Source organism: Aulonocara stuartgranti (genome assembly GCF_965226115.1).
Source record: "Aulonocara stuartgranti genome assembly, chromosome: 3".
NCBI lineage: Eukaryota > Metazoa > Chordata > Actinopteri > Cichliformes > Cichlidae > Aulonocara > Aulonocara stuartgranti.
In genome coordinates, this window is record NC_138941.1 from 15,702,733 (window position 1) to 15,726,607 (window position 23,875).

General features: G+C 40.9%; 1 protein-coding gene across 1 annotated transcript in view; it reads left to right on the plus strand.

The window, feature by feature from the left end:
• The window catches only part of LOC309702571 (uncharacterized protein), a 546,755-nt gene that overhangs the window by 22,202 nt on the left and 500,678 nt on the right, over nucleotides 1-23,875 (plus strand). The window contains exon 11 of the mRNA XM_082527164.1: nucleotides 444-620. Coding sequence (XP_082383290.1) covers nucleotides 444-620 — 177 coding nt within the window. The remainder of the gene's footprint in view (nucleotides 1-443; nucleotides 621-23,875) is intronic.

Sequence of the window (23,875 nt, forward strand, 5' to 3'; positions counted from 1 at the left end):
CTGGTCTCACAGCCAGCTGCACATAGAGACCAGTGTTGTTAGTCCAGGTCAGAAGATGACTTGTTGGAATGAAAATGAGCTTGTAGTTTGTCTGCTTTAATAATGTGACTGGAAAAAGGTGTTGGACTTCAAATATGTCCATTTCTTTCACACTTCACCTTTAAAAGTGAAGCCTTGTGGTTCCTGGAAGGAAAAACACGACTTTTTCAAGTCTTTGTCCTGTTTTTATGATAAATGTACGACTTTAATGTGAAACATTCAGAGTTTTTTCTCTTGTTGTGTTTGTTTGAAGCTGCTTCCTGTTGGCTTCAGCTGTTTGGAGTTTCCATTTTCTAAACTTCTACATTCTGAACCTTCTTCAGCTCTAAACAGATGATGAAACACTGAATGATTTCAAGCTCACACTTTGTCTAATAAACTTACATCTTTCATTCTTTATACAGATTGTGGGGCTGTTGTTTGTCAGAGATCAGCTGTGATTATCTGGCAGCAGCACTGAAGTCCAACCCCTCCCATCTGAGACAGCTGGACCTGAGCTGGAACAACAAGCTGCAGGATCCAGGAGTCAAGCATCTGTGTGGTTTCCTGGAGAGTCCAGGATGTGGACTTGAAACTCTCGGGTCAGTCAGCATGTTTTAGTTGTGCTGAGATGAATATGATGTGAAAGTTGTGCTGACACTAAACTGCAGACATCAGGCTGATATTATACTGATCCACACTGAGGATCTTCATGGTAAAGTCTGTTTTCTTCTTCTCTGGTTTAGTCCATTGACTGCAGCAGAACAATGTTCACATTTCAAACCTTCAAAGAAGAAGAAAAATCCTCCACTGGATAATTCACTGTGAAACTCTCCAACTCTTCATTCCACCTTAAAGTCTGTGTGACACTGAAATCCAAAGCAAAATGTGCGTTTGCTTTACAGACAGCAGTCCAACACAAACATACACACATCATCCAAAACACAGTCCAACATCCAAATCTCCTCCACTGCCAGCATGAATGATGGGAAAGAGAAGGAGGAACACTCTGACATTCAGGGTTAGAATGAAGCAGACTGTGAAGATCAAAGCTGCATTAGAAAGCTTACATCAGGGGTGTCAAACTCAAATACACAGTGGGCCAAAATTCAAAACTGGATCAAAGTCGCGGGCTAACATTAATATTCATTGAAAAAAAATCTTCCTCCAAATATAACAAGGAATCTTTTCTTATGGACTCAAACAAGTTTTGCTGAAAAACTGAATATGGAACAAGCAAAGCTTAATACTAAACAATATATATAACTTATATAACCATATATATAACTTAATATTACACACATTAAATAACACATCAGTGGAATTCATTTCTTAAATAAAAAATGTATTTGCAGCCTTCTGAATTAAATTTTATCATTTTATCATTTATCAAATTTTCATCATATTCTCCCACCTGTCCAGAAAGCTCCTGTTTTCTGCATGTCTTTTTTTCCATTTTGGGATAGGTAGCATGGCAGTATTTGCATGGTTGCTATGACTATGGTCAACAGAGGAGAGGGTGCTAATGGGTCCTGTCATGACTGACGTGCCAAAACACCAACAGAGCATTCTGGGAATTGTAGTATTAGCAGTACAGGCACTGTATAATACTGGCAGGTCAGCTCTAATAGTAATTTTTTATGGCTTCGCGGGCCAAATTTGTCCCGCTGGCCAGAGTTTGACACCTATGGCTTACACCTGACCCAGAGGGGCCATCACATCACATTTAGGAGCTCCCCTAATGGAGCCACAACACATGTCCAATACTTAGTCTGTCTTGTTGGACCAACTGGAAGAAATGATTCAAGGACTTAGTCACAGAACAGAGATTCAAATCTCCAAAATCCAACTGGCTGCATCAGGACATATAGTCTGAAACTCTGCACAGTTTCCTGTTTGAAGCTGCTTCCTGTTGGCTTCAGCTGTTTGGAGTTTCCATTTTCTAAACTTCTACATTCTGAACCTTCTTCAGCTCTGAACAGATGATGAAACACTGAATGATTTCAAGCTCACACTTTGTCTAATAAACTTACATCTTTCATTCTTTATACAGATTGAGTTTCTGTGGTTTGTCAGAGATCAGCTGTGATTATCTGGCAGCAGCACTGAAGTCCAACCCCTCCCATCTGAGAGAGCTGGAGCTGAGAGGAAACAACCTGAAGGATCCAGATGTGAAGCCGCTGTCTGATCTTCAGCAGAGTCCAGACTACAGACTGGAGACTCTGGAGTAAGTAGAGTGATGGAGTGAGTGGGTGGTGCTGTCAGCAGTATTGTACTAAACACAGTCAGTATGAAACAAAGATCCAGTGTTTCCTGTAAAGCTGCAGCTTCTCAGTGAAGCTGTGAGAGGAGAACGGTGACAGGCTTCAGGATTGGACACAAACACTTCCTGTTTCTGACCTTTATGGTCACCATAGTAACGGCTGACACGCTCTGATCAAACAGTGTCAACAGCCAATCAGCTCTCTGAACAAAGCAGCACGCAGACCAATGACTGCATTCATTTCCAAGTTTAAAGCAGTGAAGAAGACAGTCTGTAGGTGAGGAAGAATTTAGTGAGAGCAGATGTTTGGATGGAATTCCTCCAGTTAACAGCTGGAACCATCCATCTGGATTGTTGGGCTTGTTGTTGGGGTTCCTACAGAGCTCAGAGTGGACACACCAAGGTTCTTCTAATGAATGAAAGTCCAAACTCAAATTAGGAGGGAAAAACATCTTCATCAACTTCAATAAAAATCCAAAGATTAGAAAAAGTGAAGCAACAATGAGTCCTAGTACAGTCCCAGCACTGAAGTCCCTGCTGCTCTTTATACTGGATGTGCTGCATCACTGACTGACAGCTGATGAAGAGTCTCTGGAAACACTCGTTTATCTCCTCTGCTCTTCCTTCTTCTCTCTGCAGGTGCAGCTGATGATGGTAAACAGGACGGTGTGTGTGCTGAGAGAGGAGGAGCTGTGTCCTGATGATCCAGAGAGGTTGAAGCAGCAGCAGCTTGTGTGTAGAGACGCTCTGACTGGGCCATGTTACTGGGAGGTGGAGAGGAGAGCTTCATCCAGCAGTGACTGACAGAGGAATGAGAAGAAGTGCAGATGACTGTCAGTGCTGCAGAGTGAACTGCTCTGAGAACAGCTCCACTGTCAGACACAATGTAGAGTCCAGCATCATCCCTGTGTGTCCCTCTGGATCTGACAGAGGATCATCAGTGTATCTGGACTGCTCTGCTGCTGCTCTGTCCTTCTACAGTCTCTGCACAGTCTCTGTCTGACTCTGGCTTCAGACCCTCCTGGATCAAACTCACCTGGAAAGACTTTCAAACATCACTCAATAGATTTGAATACAGAATATATTTGATATATACTGTAGATGTACTGTAGAGTTGCAGTTTGTCACTTGTAAATACAGTCTGTGAGCAGCTATGAGCTGAAAGATCTTTCTAGAAACACGAAATGTTTTCGCTCTTCTGTTGCTTTTTCATATATTTCCACAACATTAATATTGTTCCCACCTGTCTCACCTGTTTCATGCTTTTATACATAATAACAGGACACGTGTGATCTGAGCGCTGCTGTGGTTGCTGTGCTGCACATCTTCATTTAGATAACAGAGACATCTAGTGGTTCAGAGGGAGAACTGCAGGAGGTGGAGCTGTGTTTTAGCATGGAAAACTTTTTATCTTTTAGGCGCAGATACAAATATGACAAGTATCAGTGTAAGATACAAAAGGTCACATCAGTCAGCAGAGGGAACAGTGATCACACAGCAATGTAAGAATAGAAACATAACAGTGAATCTGGACATGTATACAGATGGAAGCAAACAAACAGGATGTAACACTACATTAAAGCCACAAATGGGAAGAAAACAAAGCCAAAGGAAAATATATTTGATCTCACCAAGTTTAGGTGGAGTTTATTTTCCTTGTGCTGACTTTTTACAGTCAGTTACAATAACTCGTACTGCGTACTAGCTAGCATGACGGAGTTTCTATACAGCTGGGTGGTGCTATGATGTTACTGATAGTGAACTTTATTTTAGTAGAGTTTCCAACCGTCCTGTAAAAAACAGAATCGTCTCGTATTCAGAGAAAATATTACGCGTTTCGTGTTGAGCTGAGAAGGAACACAGTTTGTCCCGGACTTCAGCTAGAATGGAAAAGACACAAAGCTGGATTTATTCTGTGTCTTTACACTGTCATTCTCTCCCCTCTCTCTCCTGTTGCTACTTCAATCATGAAACTGATCAATGATCAGCTGATCGGCTTTTCTCTCTTGTTTTTTTTATCATCCACTTTGCGCCAGAAAGAGGAAACCAGCGGATGTCGCGCTAAACAACAGCAGCACGTTTAAGCTTGATCAGCTGTTGTTGGAATTTATTTAATATTAATTTCTAGTATCAGCTGATGTTTGCTGGAGCCACAGCTGTAAAGCTGCTGGTCATGATGTCGGTTTGGATATGTGGTGAGAGGGAAACATGAAGATGAAACCAGGAGATGTCCTTACTGAATCATCAGAGCTGAGCAGGTGATGGAGAAACAGGTTTACCTTTCAGTTGACATGAATGAGTTGATGGGAAGTTATGAACTGTTTCTGAGAGACAAATAACACCAGGATCCTTTTCTAAGTAGCTGACAGCTGGTAACTGCTCAGGGGCGGGTCTAGCAAAGTTTTGCCGACCTAAACCAGGGGGTTTAGAGCATCATAGAGTTTTTGTGGTTTGTTTTCTTTAATTCATTTCACAGATTTTGTCTATAATTTCAATTCCTTGAATAAAACAACAAATTTAGGGGATGATTTTGTAATCCGACTTTATGTATGAAAGATTTGATTAAACATAAAACAATCTTCCAACTCAGTCGTCATTCTTATCTTGTGAAATCAATAGTGGTGTGCGGATCGATACTGAAATATCGATTCTTCCGATACCAGCAATTTATGTTCTAGAATCGATTCTCATATTATAATATCGATATTTTAGTACTCTGGGGTAAATTTGTAGTTTTTCCATTAAAATGAATGCAGTGGAAAGAAACTATACAATTCGGATCGTCTAATTTGGAAGGAACTACTTCCTCTTATGCCTTTCATAGTCATATGCGGAATACGGCTGTATAAATGTGTCGCAGCCCCTGGCGTGCACACTCACAACAATGGCTGAGCGCAAACAGAGTCATGTGTGGACACGTTGTTGTGGCAACACCACTGACCTCGTCAAACACCTCGGAGTGAATCACATCACAGAATATGATAAGCTTATGTTGAGATGAACTGAAGAGGAGGACAGGGACAGGTGCTGCTAGGGCGAGACAGACGTCTCTCGCAGAGTCCTTTAGTGCTGCAGGCAGGCAACATGCTCAAATGGCGCACAACGTCAGTTTTTTTTATTTCTATATGATTATTCTGCATTATTAAGAAATAAAAACAAGTTGTCTGATGTCCTCTAATCATTATGAAGCAATATGGTTATGTTATTATTACAATTACATAATAAAATTATATATTGTATTATGAAATGCAATGAAATACTACGTTTTTGTACAGAGTATCGGTATCGGATCAGTATCGCCAATACCACCCTGAATTTTACTTGGTATCGGATCGGAAAGGAAATCAGTGGTATCGCATATCACTACCTCTGACCCCCTAGGTATGTCTAGGGATTGATGAAATCTTTGGTTGCATCCATTTATGAACATGTTCTCATTCATATTAAATCGTAGTCTAAGTCCTTCTTTAGAGGGATAAATGTCATTCATTATCTTCAAATGTGTCTCTGTTGTTTTGGGGGGAAGTTTGAAGTCCATTGTTCAAAGTCTGTTAATGAAACTTTATGAAGTTTATGTAGGATGTTTTTCCTATTTTGTATTTGTTTAAATTATGATGTATTTCTGACTCTTTCTGCCATGATGCCAGGTCTCTCTTGAAAACAACATTTTTAATCTCAATTAAATTTTCACCTGGAGAAATAAAGGATGATAATAATAATTTTGTCTTCAGGGAATCATTTCTCTGTAAAACAGCTTCTTCTGAAACTCTTGTTACATTTCTTGTTTATTGTTTGCTGGTTTTAGAAAAATGTCATCGTCTCTGTGTGAACTTAAACTCTACATGTGGTGTCAGCTATAAATGAGCTCAGGAGTCTAATAACGATGCTTTTATTATTGTCTGGTATCCAACCTAACCCTGGGCCTCTGGCTGAATGTGAAACACCAGCAGATGTTAAAAACTGTCTGGGTTACACGTGCATCATGTCGTGTGCTTCCTAACATGGATATGATTGGAATCTGGGCCTGTTCAAGCGGTGCTGGTATCATTGTTGTTTCTGAGACTTTCCAAATCTTTAGTGGATAAAAACGTAGCAACTGATGGATTTAACATTTAGCACTCAGACTGTCCCAGAAAAGGCGGAGGTCTGGAAGTTTATGTGAAGCTCTGTCTTGCTGCTCAAGTCTTGTTCTCTCCATCTGCACCTCAGCCATTTGAAATCTTGGCCTTAACTATTGATCTGTTTGGAAATCAGACTGTTGTTGGCTGCTATCAGCCTCCACCTGCTTCCCCCAGCACATCACCGTCTCTGGTTCAACTTTTATCTGAGCTGCATTTTAATGACATCTTTCAGATGGATGATTTTCATTGGGACTGGCTTTCTTCTGTGTCTGATGATTTTAAGGCACGCTGCTTGTTTTTAAAACTGACTCAAATTATTTAAAGCCTCACACGCCTTGATCCTAAACACCCAGATAAATCTGCTCTTATTGACCTTTTTTAACTAATATGCTGCGTAAGTTTTCCACATCTGCAGTTTTTGCCAACGACCTGAGTTATAGTTGGTGCTGTGAGAAACACTAAAATCTCACGCTCCGAGCCCGCATCAGTTTGAACTGGGGTCGTATTAAACAGGCTGACAATGTCAGTTTGGGAACATTTACAGGAGAGTTGTGTTTACTTTGTGGACAGACACGCCCCTTTTTGCCAGGTCAGGGTGAAAGGTCGGGACAGGCCTGGTTTGGTTCAGCACCGGCCGATCTCCTACATGAGAGAAACCAGGCCTGGGCAGGAAGTCTGGCTCTGATGCTGATTGGCTACGTTTTCATTAGCTGTGTAATCGGATTACTGCCTCCATCATCAAGATCCAATGTAACTATTTTTTACTTTAACGACTGACAGTCCAAACGACCGTAGGAGGTTTTGGCAAACTATAAAGTGTCTCTGCCAGCTGTGACTCCTCAGAGATTCCTCCTCACTTAAATATCGACTCCACTCCTGTGTCAAAACTGAAATGTTGCTTTAACAAACACTTTGTTGCTTCTTGTTCTTTGTTCAGCACAGTATCTGATGGTAAACCTCTTGCACACAAGTCTGCTCGTAGTTCCTGCTTACTGATACCTTTTCCTTCACACCTGTCACAGTAGAAGAGGTTTGTAAGGCTTTGAATAGCCCCGACACCAGAAACTCGTCCTCACAATCGTTCTCCTTCCTTCTTGCACTTGGCTGCAAATATCATAGCTGAGCCAGTGTCTTATATTTTTAATCTTTCTCTACAACAGAAGGCTTTACCACAGATGTGGAAGTGTGCCTCTGTACTCCCCCACTGAAAGCTGGTGATTCTTCAACAGTTAGTAATTACAGGCCAATTTCCAAACTCTGTGTCTTATCTAAGGTTCTTCAAAGGCTGGTAAATAATCAACTTCAAAGTTATCTGGATGAAAATAGGATTTTATCTCCCTTCCAGTCTGGTTTTAGGAAACTGCACAGTACTGGAACTGCTTCGATAAAAGTTCTCAAAGACGTCTATGAAGCGCTGGATGCAAAGAACTACTGTGCAGCAATACATGTGGCAAAAAAGTGAGGTGTTGTGGCCATACTTGCCAACCTTGAAACTTCAGAATAAGGGAGACATTCAAAAGGGCTGTTGGGGGGTGATAAATACATTTTACAGGGTTTATTTATCGGGTAAAATACGTTAAATGTCACCGTTATTATCGGCTGGCCGGAAACAGCGGGTGTGTCCAAATTCAGAGGCTGCTTCCACCTGAGGACCCGGCCTTGGCGGTCTAAAGAAAGCCGGGTAGCACGTCACTAGCTCCCTCGGTGGAGTGAAGCTGCCGTCTGCTCCTTGCTATCTAAAATATAACCGGGCGCTGATGTAAACTCTTCTGTTTAATGTTTATTCAGCTGTGTGAAAACCCCGGAGGAACCCTTCTGAGGGATTAATAAAGTTAAATTTAATTTAATCTAATCTAATAACTTTAATCTCAGCCAAACTGATTTACTCACGAACAAATAAAACACTGAAAAAGCCAAACAATAACATTTTTAAGTTATCAAAGTGACTTATATATGATGTTTAACCCGAGTAGCGAAAGACCGCGGGGGTTTGAAGACGATGTGTCGGTCGGCTCAGATATTTGAAGTTTACACAGCTACATTCTCACCTGAAAACATGCTAAAAGTTTTTTGCGACCCAGAAAGAGAAATATGAGTAATATTGGAAACTGGAATTGGCTGGGCCGCGCTATAAATTCTGCGATATGGTTTTTCAATTTTGTTGTCCGGGTGGGAGAAATTCGGGAGAATGGTGGCTCCGGAAGATTTTCGGGAGGGGCACTGGAGTTTGGGATTCTCCCGGAAAAATCGGGAGGGTTGGCATGTATGGTTGTGGCAACATCACTAACCTTGCAAACACCTCAGAGTAAATCATATCACAGAATATAACGAGCGTATGTTGAGGCGAACTGAAGAGGAGGACAGGGACAGGGACGACGCTGCTAGGGCGAGACAGACGTCTCTCACGGAGTCCTTTAGTGCTGCAGGCAGGCAAGGTGTTCAAACAGCGCACAACTTCAGTTTTCTTATTTCTATATGATGAACTCTGCATTATTAAGTGATAAGAACAAGAAATCTGATGTCCTGTAATCATTATGATGCTATAATTTGAGATACAATAAATAAAATAAGTTTTTGTACAAAGTATTGGTATCAGATCAGTATCGTCGATACCACCCTGAATATTACTTGGTATCGGATCGGAAAGAAAATCAGTGGTATCGCATATCACTACCTCTGACCCCCTAGGTATGTCTGCAGATATCCGATCTTCATCACTCCATCAAGAGTCTACCCTGTGTGTAGATCAGTGGCGGAGCGGGGTTGACTTACTGGGCTTAAGCCCGGGTTGTTTGTTCAGAAGCCCGGGGTCTTTTGGAGTGTAATTTTTTCATAGTTAGATGCCTGGCTGACAACTTTATAAAACAAAAACTACACACAATATTCGAAGCACATAGTGCACACTGTGGGAATTTACGACTGTGCGTAAATCCCCCCTAATATTGGTATGATCCGAGCTCAGGCACTAAGTGACTGAGCGAGGGGGCGGGGCAGCTGCTGCCTGTGAGTGAGCTGTTGGAGAAGCGCAGCCAGGCAGACAGAGGAGAACTGGAGGTACCAAAGCAAATCATTCGTGCTGTACAAATAATGTAAATACGACGGTTTATCACAAAAGATTTATATCAAACTGATCACTTGGCCCATATTACGTTTCTCTTTCTTACAGTGAATCAACAAATGGCGAAATGAAAAGCCGAACAACAACAATGCTGTTTCTTTAGAGAGTCTTAGCTTACATGTGTGTTTATTTCATATTTCAGTTGTTTCCCTCCACGGCTAAATAAATCGGTTTCAGTAATGCACTGATATACAAGAATGGACATGTGGAGCTTCTTTCAGAGAAAAAACTATGGTAGATGTTATTTTATATATTATGCTTTGTATGTTGTTCAGTATATTTCTATGCAAAACAAGAGGAACTTCAACACACAGCAGTATATTCACAGTTGAAACCAGATATTTACATACACTTTATGGAAAACACAAGAAAAATTTTTCTGTACAACATCAATTTAGAGTAAACTTGTTTTGTTTTGGATAAATAAATATTGAAATATCTTTTGAATTAGTTAAATGTCAGAATAAAGAGAGACAGAGCTGTTTTATCACTTTCATCAAATTTAGGAGTACATATACACTAAGTTTATTGTTAATTAATAAGAAAACTCCAGACGATTCCATTCTGAGCTGCAGAAGCTTCTGATTGGTTAGTAGAGTCCATGTGAGTAAATTGGTGGCACACCTGTGGATGCATATAAGTCAAAACACAGAGCCTGTTTCTGTGACATGGGAACATCCAGAGATGTCAACCAAAACACCAGGAAAAGAATTGTGGAGCTCCATGAGTGTGGCTCAGTTTGAATACAATTTGGTGCCATTTACAATTAAGAAATACAGATAGTTTCTCTCTTTCTTAAAGTTAACAAATATGTTTTTTATATTTATCAACCTTAAAAAATAAACATTTAGTCTGATTTGATGTTACAATTAAAAAAGTATTTGTGTTTTTATCTGAAGAGTGTTTAAATATCTGGTTTCAACTGTCTATTTGATGATGTTGGTGTTTGGCTTGATTGTCAGCACAAAGAGGGAGAGAGAGAGGAGAATGAGGACAGAACAGAGATGAACAAGAGCAGGTGAGACACACATGTTAGTCAAATGGTTGTTTACCAAAACTATCACCGTATCATAGGTCCTCATGTATCTCGTACCTAGTGTTTCTTTTTAGGTTTGTTATTTTTCAAATTATAATAATTATATAAACTTTTCTCAATCTAAATAGTGGACTTTGGTAGAATTAAAAAAATAAGTGTAGTGCAGGTCTATGATGATTTTTAGTGCTACTATCATCTAGTTCTGATTCTGGTTCTGTTTTGATTAAATTCTAAGTAGTCCTGATTTTGAACTGTTGTAGTCCTGTTTTAGTTCTGGATCAGTCCTGGGTCTGGTTGAATTTGGGGAGTTGGCGGGACACACTCTATGTCTATCAAAAATTGGAAACTGTTTCGCTCAGTCGTCTGTCCGGACCTGGATCAACCGGGGTTCCCGGAGATGCTTTATGTTTCGCAATGGGTCAGTCCAACAGGACCTGAACTCTACCGTGTAGAAGCGGACCGTTTCAATCGTCCTGGTGACAACTTCATTTTTCTTAGTGTGTGTGAAGACAGGGAGGGTGTAATTGAGGACAGGGGCCTTGAAAACTGGAGGTTGAACCCATACCCCCTCACCCTTGAAGAACGTTTATCATGGTTTAAGGATTTGTTTTTTATTCAGTGGTCAGACTGGAGAGCACTGCAGCGGGTGTTTAATGAGGTCGATAAGACTATCAAGAGAGACAAGGTCAACTCTTCTTATGAGAATATTAGGAAGCGTCTTGTATATGATCAGCTCGCACATGGCCCGAAGATTGGTTTACCTTCTGCCATGTTCAGGCCAAAAATCATCAAAAACCCTGAGGACTGAAAAAAGAAAAAAAAAATGGTAGGTTGTCTCTGTGTGAGAGACGTTGGCATTATACCCGATATTTTTAAAAAATGCAATGCGTGGATTTCTTTTACAGACAACATCTGCCATATTGTGGACCGCTCAGAGTCTCCCCCTCCAGCACTGCTAATCCAGACCCCACCGACTCCGCCCCCCTCTCCAGGATGCTCACAGGACTCTGCAGGATCACACCCGTCTGAGGAAACGGAACTCAACATTAAACTCGCAACCTTCCACCTGCTGTCGACGGCACTGAATGAGTATGTGCAGGAGATATGTTATGGATGCCAATCCGGTCACCCCAGCCAGTTACAACACAGTTGCCTGTTTGAGCTGCCTGTGTTTTTCTTCGAGACCTACTATGATGAGGTGATGGAAAAGCTCCGGACGCCCCGATTCATCCCGGCCATCCATCTGTTTGTTTGCTCATACAGCGTCAGTGAGGCTAAAGCACAAATCATCAGCGCTGCAGAGCGTCTTCTGTGTGAACTGAGATCAGTGCCGCACATTGTTTGCACCACTGATGAGAATGTCGGATACCTGCTAAATACCAATCATCACACCCGCGGAGTTAAATCAGCGCTGCTCCACATGATTGGAAACTACTGGTCTGGGAGACACAAGATTTAATGTACATCTGTTATAAAAACCTTACTGTGCACTACACAGAAAATTAAATAAAAACATATGCTAACACTTTTTTCTGGTCATTTGTGTTTGGTCAAAGTGATTATGGAAAACATGCTGAGAAAAATATATCACAACCCTGCACACCCAGGGGGTTTAGGAAGTGTAAAGAAGCTCCGTATCGCTGTCAGTGAGGCAACAGGCTTAAAGCCGTCATTACCTGACGTGGAGCGTTTTTAAAAGGAGATGACACATATACTCTTCATAAACCTGCAAGGATAGAGGATACAGAAATGCAAGGATACAGAAATAGAGTTTTGGTTAACGGGATTGACAAACAGTTTCAAGCTGATTTGGTTGACATGCGTGAATATTCTGCGGATAATGATAATGTTAGGTACTTATTGACATGCATAGATGTGTTTTCTAAGTATGCATGGGTTAGGTGCCTTGAAACCAAGACAGGACAGGCTGTTGCTGAGGCTTTTGGTGATATTCTGAGAGAGGGCCGTGTGCCTGAAAAACTCCAAACAGATTTAGGGAAGGAATTTTATAATAAACATTTAAAAAAACTAATGGAGCAGCATAACATCACACATTTTTCAACCTTTAGTGAAATGCAATCATGTGTGGTAGAGCGTTTTAACCGCACCTTAAAGGGGAAAATGTGGAAATACTTAACATCAGTTAACTTGCCAAGATATGTTAATGTGATCCAAGATCTTGTACAGTCCTATAACATGTCTTATCACAGCTCTATCAAAATGACCCCCACCGAGGTGTGCAAAGATAATGAGAAAGCAGTCTTTAACACCCTGTACAAAATGAAACCCCAAAAACCGGTGACTTTTAAATTTAATGTGGGCGATACAGTGAGAATATCTAAACTACGAGGCATATTCTGAAAGGGTTACCATCAGACCTACACAGACGAGTACTTTACCATAAAGGAGCGTTTAGGAAGAGACCCTCCCGTATACAAACTAGAGGATCTCACAGGAGCTGCAGTGAAAGGTGTATTTTATGAACCTGAGATACAGCAGGTGACTATTGACAAAAACAAAAGGTTTAAAATAGAGAAAATACTTGGCAGAAAAAAAGAGGACCGAAAAAAGTTAGCGCTGGTCAAATGGTTCGGTTGGCCTTCTCATTTGAATTCATGGATCCCTGAAAAAGACATCGTTGAAGTGTGATTAACAGAGACGCCGCAGCTCTGCATACTTTCATTCTGCACTAGACAAAGACTGAGGAAGGAAGGAAGGAAGGAATGGATAAAACGAACAACAACAACGCAGGCTTTTATGTGAGCCTCTTCTCGAATGCTTCAGCACAGGGACGTGCAGAGAGGTTTAAAGGGGCGGGTGCTCAAAGTTAAAAAGGGGCACATTGAACCAGGCTGAATAACAACAACACACATTCATCAAGAATCTAGTATGGGAAGGGCAGGGCTGTGTTGATCTGAGACTGTAGACATTAAAAAGTCCACAGGAGAGATGGTAGCTGATTAAACAAGTGTCATGAGATAATAACAAAATGCAAAGATTGGTGACAGCGCTTGGAACCATAAGGCAACAAAAAACTGTGACATAAACTCGGCTCTGCCTGTGAATCACTCTTTGCTTCTCTTCTTCCTTCCTTCCCATCATTTCATATATCACTCTCCACTTGCTGTCTATCTGAGAACAAGGCACAACTTGTTATTGCAATAAACTATAATCTAATTATCCACACCTAACAACTCTTGCACTTAATCTATAATAAAATGATGACAGAAAAATGTTATAGCACTGCCTTTAGTAGCCTCATACAGCGCCTACTGTTTCCTCCTCATGTCCTTACCAGCCATGTCTGGACAATGTTATATCATGAGTAATATTTTTTTAAATCCAGCTAAATAAAACACACACATGCACACACAGTGACATTTTAGACCTTCTTCAGAATACTGTATATACTATGGGCATCCTTACATTATTATTTATTACTAGAGCTACAATAATAAAGCAATGAGGAGGGGGAAGTAATAAATATGAAATAATGTATTTATGATGATTCCATTTGTTTCACTATCCACTCTGTGCAGGGGCAAAGCTTATTACATGTTTAAACTGTAGAGATACAATCATTTTACTGCTGTAACATCCAACTTTTGTCTTATTTAAAATATAAATCTAATATAATCTGCTTCTTAATGTATGTTCTTTAAAATACAGCGTGTGTTTAATATATTATAATTACAATAATTATTATGTGGACATGCATATTAGATCATTTTTTAGTGAAATATAATCCCTCCACTTTAAAACTAAATATGTTCCCTAAAACGGTGACAGAGCTACAGACCCATGACAGCCTTACACAGGTAGCCAGCAGCTATGACCAGCACTACTGTGCAGTTAATAAAAGGACAGGTAATGTTTGTCGCGCTGTTGCACACACAGCACGCTCGTTTGTTTCAGTTCGTCAGTTGCAACCAGACAGCTTACCAACGTGTACGTAATAAGCTAATACTCCTGGGTGCTACACACTACAGTGTGCGCTGTACACCTACTTACTGGTTGTGTCGCATCAGTCTGTGTCTCTGAGTTAACTTGTGTTTCTCTTACAGCTCCGGACCGCTAAAAATGCGCGTGCTCTTTGTGAGCTCGTTCCCGGCTCGTAACCAGCGCGTTCTGCCGTCGAGGGCGATGATTGGATAATAGTGATCATGTGACTGATGCAAGCCAGATCCTTTTATTTAGCAAAACTGTGATTAATAGTTAAATATTATTGTTGAGGGGCACAGACAGGACTCCGCATGCACACACACATAAAAAAAAAAATAAAAAAAATTTAAAAGTTGCCTCAACAAAAGGGCACTTTGGGCACTCATCAGGAAAGGGGCGGGTGCTCAAGCCCCTCTAGCCCCCCCCCCTCTGCACGTCCCTGCTTCAGCACATGTTTATCCAGGCAATAAGAAATCTAATTTTAGAACAAAGCTAGCAAAATAAACCGTATGAGGTCGGTGTTATAGAATTTCAATACCCAAGACTATGGTTGTCTTTTCCACAATCAGATTCGCGAGTGGAAATTTATGATCCAGTCAAAGATGGAGCATTGTCCATAACCGTGATTGAGCTGTCTGTGGGGCATTATGCATCTGTGGCGCAGATAATAAAACATTAAAACATAACACCGACATTAAAACACAATACAGTGAAGTTAGTAACTATGTTAGTGTTATGGGCCCTAGGGGCACAGTTCTCACATTTAGAGGGAGACTGGCAGGAATCTTAGGATTCAAATCAGAAGACCCGTTTGTACTTCATTATAAAAACACATACGCACCACATCCTGCAGACGTATACGGCAGAAAATAGAACATTTTTATTTATGCAGATATCGTTGATTACCAGCTTGTGGGTGACGCCCATGCGCGGCTATTAAGAGCAATAAATATAACAGACGATGACCGTCGGGTAGCCATTCTTCAATTTGACAGCCCACACTACACACCAGTCTCGAAATCCTTAATCCATGAAATAGAAATTGATTTGAAAGACGACCAAAATCAACACATACCCTTTTTATACGGGAAGGTGTTTGTCAAACTCCACTTCCGACCCATAAGACACCATTTTTAAAAAATAAGGATGTCTGTCTACAACACAGATGAAGCAAAATATGTAAGATATTATTTAAATCAGGCTGGTGGCGAATTGAATGGTTATACTGGGACTAGCACGCAATATGGCGCAAGTCTGGGAGGTTTGTTGCGCAGCCTGTTTAGAATTGCTGTACCGTTGTTTAAAAAAGGAGTCAGCATAGTCAAACCCCACCTAAAAACAGCAGCATCAGGCATAGTGTCTGATGTGATATCCAACATAACCAAGCCAACATCTACTAAACAGGATGGCAACGGCTTGTATGTGTATACACCCAAACCTTCTAAGACCCCTCCCACTGCACGCATGCGTGATACACCGCCGCATAAATAGCGTAAAACAACAAAACCTGCCAGGAAAGCCACCAAACGGAGACAACCACGCGGAGTGAAAAGACCCAGAACCAGTCGTTCAAAAACTACAGCATGTGACATCTTCTAAATGGCTCTGTTACACAACCAATCAGAGAATGTCTAAAAACAGAGCTCGATCTTTTTACTGTCCCACACACACAAGCATCCATAGAGAAAACGACCTTTATTGAAATTCCACCAGTTTCTGCAATCACAGACGGAGGTCCAATCGAGTTTTACATCTCATCGTCCGGAGAGGATTACCTGGATCTAAACGATTCCTATATCTACACACGAGTAAGAATCACAGATGCTGACGGCACAAACTTAGGCAGGGATGCAAACGTGGGACTTGTTAATTATCCAGGTTGCACCTTATTTAGTCAGGTAGATGTCAATTTGGGGGATCGCTTGATGAGCCAATCATCCAACACGTATCCATACAGAGGCATAATAGAATGTCTTATCAATTATAATAAGCAGATTTTAGACACACAGTTCAGCAGCGCTTTATTCTGTACAGACACAGCCTCGCACATGAATGATACATGTATAGAAGGGGAGAGCCAGGGTCTGGTGACCAGAGGTACTTATACAGCGAATAGCAGTATTGTTGAATTGATTGCTCCAGCACACGCAGACCTGTTTTTTCAAGAAAAATTATTACTTAATGGAATCGATCTGTCGCTGAAATTTGTGCGCTCTAAAGATGAATTTGCTCTCATGACTGGAGCTAACACCGCGTATAAAGTTAAAATCGTCTCTGCCAGCTTATTTGTGAAAAGAATCAGTGTCTCACCAAGTGTCAGGCTGGCACACGGCAAGGCGCTGCATCATGCAAATGCAAAATATGCTGTAGACAGAGTTTCTTTAAAGACCTCCACACCTGCTGGGGCAAGAATATCAACTAATTTATTTATGGGCAGGTTGCCTAAATTTGTCATCATCGCCTTCGTGGATAACGAAGCTTATCCTGGTTCTTTTACACGTAATCCATTTAATTTTTAAACTGTGATATAGAATTCATGTGTTTATACGGACAGTCGTATCCGGCCAAACAATTCCAGCCAAATTTTCAGAGAAAACACTACACCAGAGAATTTTATCAGCTGATACAAACCACTGGAAGACATTTATAGGATAGACCATTGGCCATAACACACGAGGACTTTGGCTACACATTATTCTGTTTCAATCTGGAAGCTGATGAAGGACATTCAGGGAATGTATCGTTAGTTCAAACAGGGAGCGTGAGGCTGGAAACCCGTTTCAGAAATCCGCTACCCCGAACAATGAACCTGGTGTGTTACTCTGTATTTGATTCAGTCATCCAAATATCTAATATGAGACAAGTGCTGCTGGACGACTACTAAAGATTCAAAATGAATACAATAGAACTAACCAGCATTGTTAAAAGGATTAGTAACAGGGCTCATCTTCTAGGCGTCTTAGCATGTGACCAGCTGCCAACAAAGCCCATCAGATATCCATGCATGGGCATTGTGAATACAGATCCATCAGACTTACCTGGGAAGCACTGGTTGGCGTTCTATATCACAAAAGACAAGCAAGGGCACTTTTTTGACAGCTTCGGTAACTCACCTGATACGTTTTCACCCGAGATAAAAGTTTTTCTTTTAAAAAACACCGCTCGGATATTGTATTCTGGGAGACAGGTTCAGAAGGACTTTTCGGTAACCTGCGGACAACACTGTGTGCTTTTTCTATATCATGTCCAAAAAGGAGCGTCTTATTCAAGACTAATTAATATATACAGTGATAACCTTGTTTGCAACGATGCAATGGTTTGTCATTTTGTTAACAAAATAAGACCTGTTTCTGCATGTTTTGAAAATAACTTTGATTTTGTGCAGCGCGGATACTGATTCAAGTAACAAATAATAAAAGATAAAAGAAGAGAATATCGTTTCATCTGGTATTTATTTTCACCTAATTGTTAAAAACATTATTTAGTAATAATAAAATCTTTAAACATCAGCACAGAGTTCAAAAAGTAGTAAAAAGGGGAAAACTGTCATCTGTTTAACAAAACAATATAGACATAAATAAGAAAAAGACACATAAGTAGTAGTATATAAAAAGGGAAACAAATGCGAGGCTAAATGATCTTTTTTTCAAGAATAAGAAAAACAAACATAATTTTAAAATTCATTAAAAATCGATCCACCCGCTTCTACTCTGCCTTGATTTTTTATGTGTGGTAAATAAGCTTTGATCGCTCAGTGACCGCTTCTTGTGCAAACCATTTGTTTCCACACTCGGGTCGCCAGTGTCGCCTTTATATTGGCTAATAGTCCTCCTCACCTCAGCATTAGGAAAAGCAGACAGAGGAACATTTAAGCGGGCGAGTGTTTTTAGAAATGTCGACCACCCTGCATGCCATGAAACATCTGTTGCTCTACGTGTTGCTGTTGCACTTTGGATCAAATCATAGAGATGCGAACCTCTGATTCTCTGGTTGTCAATAATAATCTCACCCCTATCATTCCAAGAAACTCCCGACGCACGAGTGAGCGCTGTTAAAATAAGCTCTGCATTTTTTCTGCTCCTTTTTGCCATATAGGACAAAATCTCATCCCAAACATGTCTTTTTGTCTGTCGCCACCAACATTGCTTTGGCGGTCAGAAGCATCCTGACCGGTTTCAGAAGGCAAAGATAGTGTTAGCACATTTTTTTCACTCATGCCTTGTTTCACAAGTGAACGGTATCTCTGAAGAATGGCAGAATACTTTTTAGCCTCTCATACACATCCAAATCTGCAGCTGCAGCACTTCAACCATAGCTTTGTTTCGCTCGTTTTGCTCTACATGTCTGACGGAGCCTGTATGTTGTTGCTGCTGATGGTTTAACATGTCCAACTGATGCTGCGGGACCAAAAACATTTTCTGTGTGTGCTCCATTTTCACCTGTTTGCTATAAGACTGGTGATGAAGGGTATGGCAGCCCCTAATAACGGTAGCAAAAATCCTCCAGATTGGTTGATGGATCTTCTCTTTTTCAAACCTTTGACCTTTTTGTCTGCAACCAGCCTGATTACTTTTTTTCTTTTTTAGCTGTCTGTACTGTTGATCAGTCAGCGGGATAACACCTTTCAAAACACTGAGCGATATCTCACACAGAGCATTAATAAAATCCATGCTTGCATTACAAATAATATTCCTCTGTGCGCTGGGTGGGGATTTATACAACAACTCCAACAGTGCAATGTTTCTCTGCATCCGTGAATACGACATCCTTTTTACCGCTTTAGCCGTTTTTTGGGGATATAAACAACTTGACGATCTGACAACAAATTGGTTCTGAGTCTTAAATAGTCAGGCGTCTTAGATTTATAATCGATTAGAAGATACCCGTATGGGGTGGATGTGGCATCATTAAAAGCTTCTAAGAAGTATTTTGTATTACCTGGAAACATCTGTCTACCTAAAACTGAAATTTGATATTTATCTCTGGGGTTGTTAAACAGAGTTAAATAATTAGTGTTGAACGAAATTCTGAACTAAACACATGCAGCTCAAGTTCCTATGAACACATTTTGAACTTCTATGCTGTCAGACGCAGTATTCATCACATCGTCGATAATGAGCAAGTTGTTCTTATCCGGAGGTAAAAGGACATCGTCACTCAGAGACTCCGGTATACCATTCACAAAGGTGATTTTTCTTATCTGAAGAAGTTGATTGTATAAAGGTAGCCAGCAGGAGTAGATGTAAACAATATTGTCAATTTTGGTTGAAATAATAGTGGATGCTTTTTCAATGATGCTTTTGACAAAGAAAGTCTTTCCACAATTACTCGGTCCGCTAATAACTAAACTAAAGGGTGCTGGAGCCTCCCATCAAAGGCTTGATCCTGATCAGTATCCATAAGGGAGTGTTGTATAGTCAGGCAGCACCCTTCTCTTGTTATAGACCACCTGAACTTTTTTTACAACTGTTTCATTCCTGAGATGAAACCTCTTCTTATTGCGTTTGATGGTGTCAGACTCTGCAACTAAATGTGCATCCCTGTTGGCCACAAATGCCTTGACTAAGCCTTTCAACGATTCGTGAGTAACAACTTTAGAATTAACATCATTGAGTGTTACACCTTTACACTTAACCTGAGTCTTGCCCTGTTTTGTGTAATAAGCATAGCATTTTGGACCTCCAGAGACAAACTCAGTAATGTGATCATCCTCTCCAGACCCGCCATCATTGAGCTCATCAGTCAGCTCACCGAGGTATGGTCCTAAAGGGGGTACCCACTCCCCGGGATGAGAGGTGAAGATAACTGAATCTGTGTCACAGTAAAGCGTTCCTGCAGCTTGTCTAACAAGTCATACAGAGTGAGCCTCGCATAGGCCGTAGTCATAGCACCGACAAAGACATTCACATCCTTCACCCGCGACCCTCTACCATCAGCATGACTCCACTGAACCATTGCAACATCATCAGAGATGAAACAAAACGGGCGTCCGTCATAATGGTCACTGAACATCAGCTGTGTGAATCTGGCAGGGTCTGTAATCAGCTCGCAAGATGGCATATTTGTTCGCATGCAGAATCACCCCCAGAGAGAGTTCAGAAGCAGTTTATTACAACTTCTGCTGCTCCTCAGCTGTTTTGACATTTTTTGGTATCCAGATGCCTGCTGCTTGAATTTCAAAAATGTTTTGACATACGGCTTAAACAGTGTGTCAGTCTTATTAGGGAGGTGCCAAACTTCAGTGATGCAGACAATCTGATACCCTTTTTCAACAGCCTTTCAAGCTCAAAGGAAACCCAAGTACCTGACAGTTGCCTCTCACGCTCAGCATGCACACAATCACTGTGCTGGCGCTGCTCTTCAGCACACGTTCTGTAGAGAGGAAACTTCAGCTTATTGTGGCACTTGTAGGGCAGAACAGGATGAAACAGACCCCTTGGAGGAAGCACAGTGCACTTAACAAACCCAAAATAATTTTCAGCTCTGTCAAAATTATTGTATATGATCTGAGGGTGACCTATTGGATAATTTTTCGTGCACTGAACAGTGGGGTAAAGACTTGTAAAATCATAGTATCTGATCTTTTCATCTCCACCATCATCAACCTTGTGGTACAGTTTCATCGCATTAGTCCTCCCCCCAAACAATGCGTCTCTAGGGTCCAGAGGCTCAGGCTTTTTGTATTTGTGCATGAAGTCCTTGACTGATTGATCAGTCGACTTTAATGATGACCAATCACACCCCCACATGACCACAACATTAAGACCATATCGCATTCTTAGAGCATTCACCTTCTCACAGCTTGCATGATACAACTCGCCATATGACAGCTTGGCGGCAGGGTTAACATCACTCTCTGGGTAGCAGCGGAGACAACCTTGATAGAAACACCCAAAGGATTCATATGCAGTTCTGCTGGAAGCATCAAATCCATCCACAAAATAAGGTCCTACTTTTTGTTCGCCGCCTCTGAGAGCATGCTTGATAACAATGTTTTGTTTCGTATTGAAGCCGTTCAAGAGAAATGTCTGAAAATGTCTTATTCTGATCAACATGCGCACTGTGATGAGTCAGTGCCAGGGTGTCTTTTGGAAGAAACAAGGTTTTGAAAATCCTCATGCAGTATGATGCCAGGGTGGCGTGTGAAAATGGATCAATCTGCGTGCACTCCATCAAGGTCTCGCGGTATATTTTACAAGCCATTCTCAACACTTCGACATCATTAATGCAGTACTTACGCATTTAAGCCTGTAAATCAAATGGTTTCTCGCAGGCAGGCTTGTACCACGCCATCAATTTCTCCTTTTCAAATTCAGACCTTTTTTCATACCGGTAAAAAGACGGGGCAGGATAAGGACCTACATAGAATTTGTTAGTGTTGTGTTAAATGTGTGTGGAAAGAAGCCTTTTTCAAGGTCCTCGAATCCCAAGGCAGAAGGTGTTTTGGCCAAACGCATGGGCAAAAAGCTAAATGAGTCTATCCATCTCTGATCATAGGATTTGTCATACATTAGAACAGGGCTGCCCAATCCCAGTCCTCAGAGCTACTATCCTGCAGCTTTTAGATGCATCCCTACTCCAACACAGCTGAATCAAATGGTTTGATTACCTCTTCAGCATGCCATCATGTTTGGCAAAGGCCTGATAACAAGCCATTCGTTTGATTCGGGTGTGTGGGAACAAAGATGCATCTAAAAGCTGCAGGACGGTAGCTCTCGAGGACCGGGATTGGGCACCCCTGCATTAGAACAACACGACTCCCTCTCATTGTTACACCCGGAGCAATGCCCTGTTTAACGAGGTATTCCAAGAGAATATAGCTGTCGAAACCCGAAGAATTATGGGCTATAAATGTATAGCCACGGTATTTAGGCCTTCTGTAGTGGATACATGAATTAAACCTCATTATAAAAACACATCGAGGCAACGAAGACCAGCTTACACTCAATATTAATATGAATACACAACATACACGCAACAAAGACAGGCTTACACTCATGAATGTGAATACATGACATAAATTGGAGTTTCTGGCCGGAGAGAGAGAAGTGTGTTGTTTAAGCAGTGATGATAATAATGAAAATGTCTTCGTTTTGTCACTTTTAGGTGAAAAGCAGACCTGGATCAATTTTCCACATGCAGCAGTCGGAAGCAAGTTATAGGTTAACATCAATGGAAACATTCAGGCCAAGTTTCTGGCTGAATTGTTTACAGCGCCATGTGTCACTAAAACTGACAAGCGAGCTCTCACTCCTCACTGAAGATGAGGAATGCAGCTCCAAAGAGCAATAACACGGCAGTTAAAGAGAGACAGTGGAGAATGCAGAACAAAGCAGAAAGAGAACTTCCTATTATTGGACTGTTGAAGTGGGAGAGGACAACGGAGTGGGAGCAGGAGGTGAGAACACAGAGGAACGCTGTTATTTAATGTGGGAAATCTAAATTTGGGTTAGCAAACCTGGGAAAAACAAAACTGACTGCTTAAGTGGGAAAATTGTGAAGGAGTCTGAAACACTGCAAAAAGAAACATATCGTTAGCTTCATAGCATAAGTGCCTAAGTCATTGACTTAGTCAAATGACTTAGGCAATTATGCTATGAAGCTAACGATATACAAAATCACACACACAAACAGAAACTGTATTAACCTTACTAACACTTACAAATACAAGAGAGCTCATGAAGATTAGACAGCATCTTCAGCATGTGAGTCTGTTTCTCATCTTGTCCAAGTCACTTAGTGTGATGAAAAAGTGATACAAAGATCATTGGACTCATATCAAAGTAGTTAAAAATGATCCAATTATAGCAGGGAAACGTGTAGGAAAAGCAGCTTTGAGAACATGCCCTAGTGGATCTGCAGCTCCACTGCACAGACATCAATTAAACATGACTAATAACACACATGCAATTAAAATCAGCTTGTTATCTTTCATTAGTGTTAAAATAGTGTGAATTTAACACACTTAAACCCTGAAGCAGAGGAATAACTCAGGGAAGTTCCATGACAGTAGAGTGATTTTTGTGAAAAAGAAAAAGTGATTAAAGCTTAAAGTAGTTTTTAGAATAGTGAATTAGGAGTGCTCCTGTACAGATTGATCAAAACAAGTGATTACTGTAGAAAGAAAATAAAAATAATTCAATAATGTGGTAATGTTTAAATATGCATTTCTCTTGTCACGGCAACTTCTTGAGATATGACTCAGTATGCAAATGAGTTGAATGACTGGGGACAGGAAAAGAAAAAGGAGAACTTGTGTTTCCTGTCTGACTGGATGAGTGAAGCTTGCACTGAAAGAGACACTGTAACTGTGTGAGAAGAAAGGCTTGGTAACAGACGGGATAATTAAATAAAGTGGCCAGGTCTGTGACTAAGTG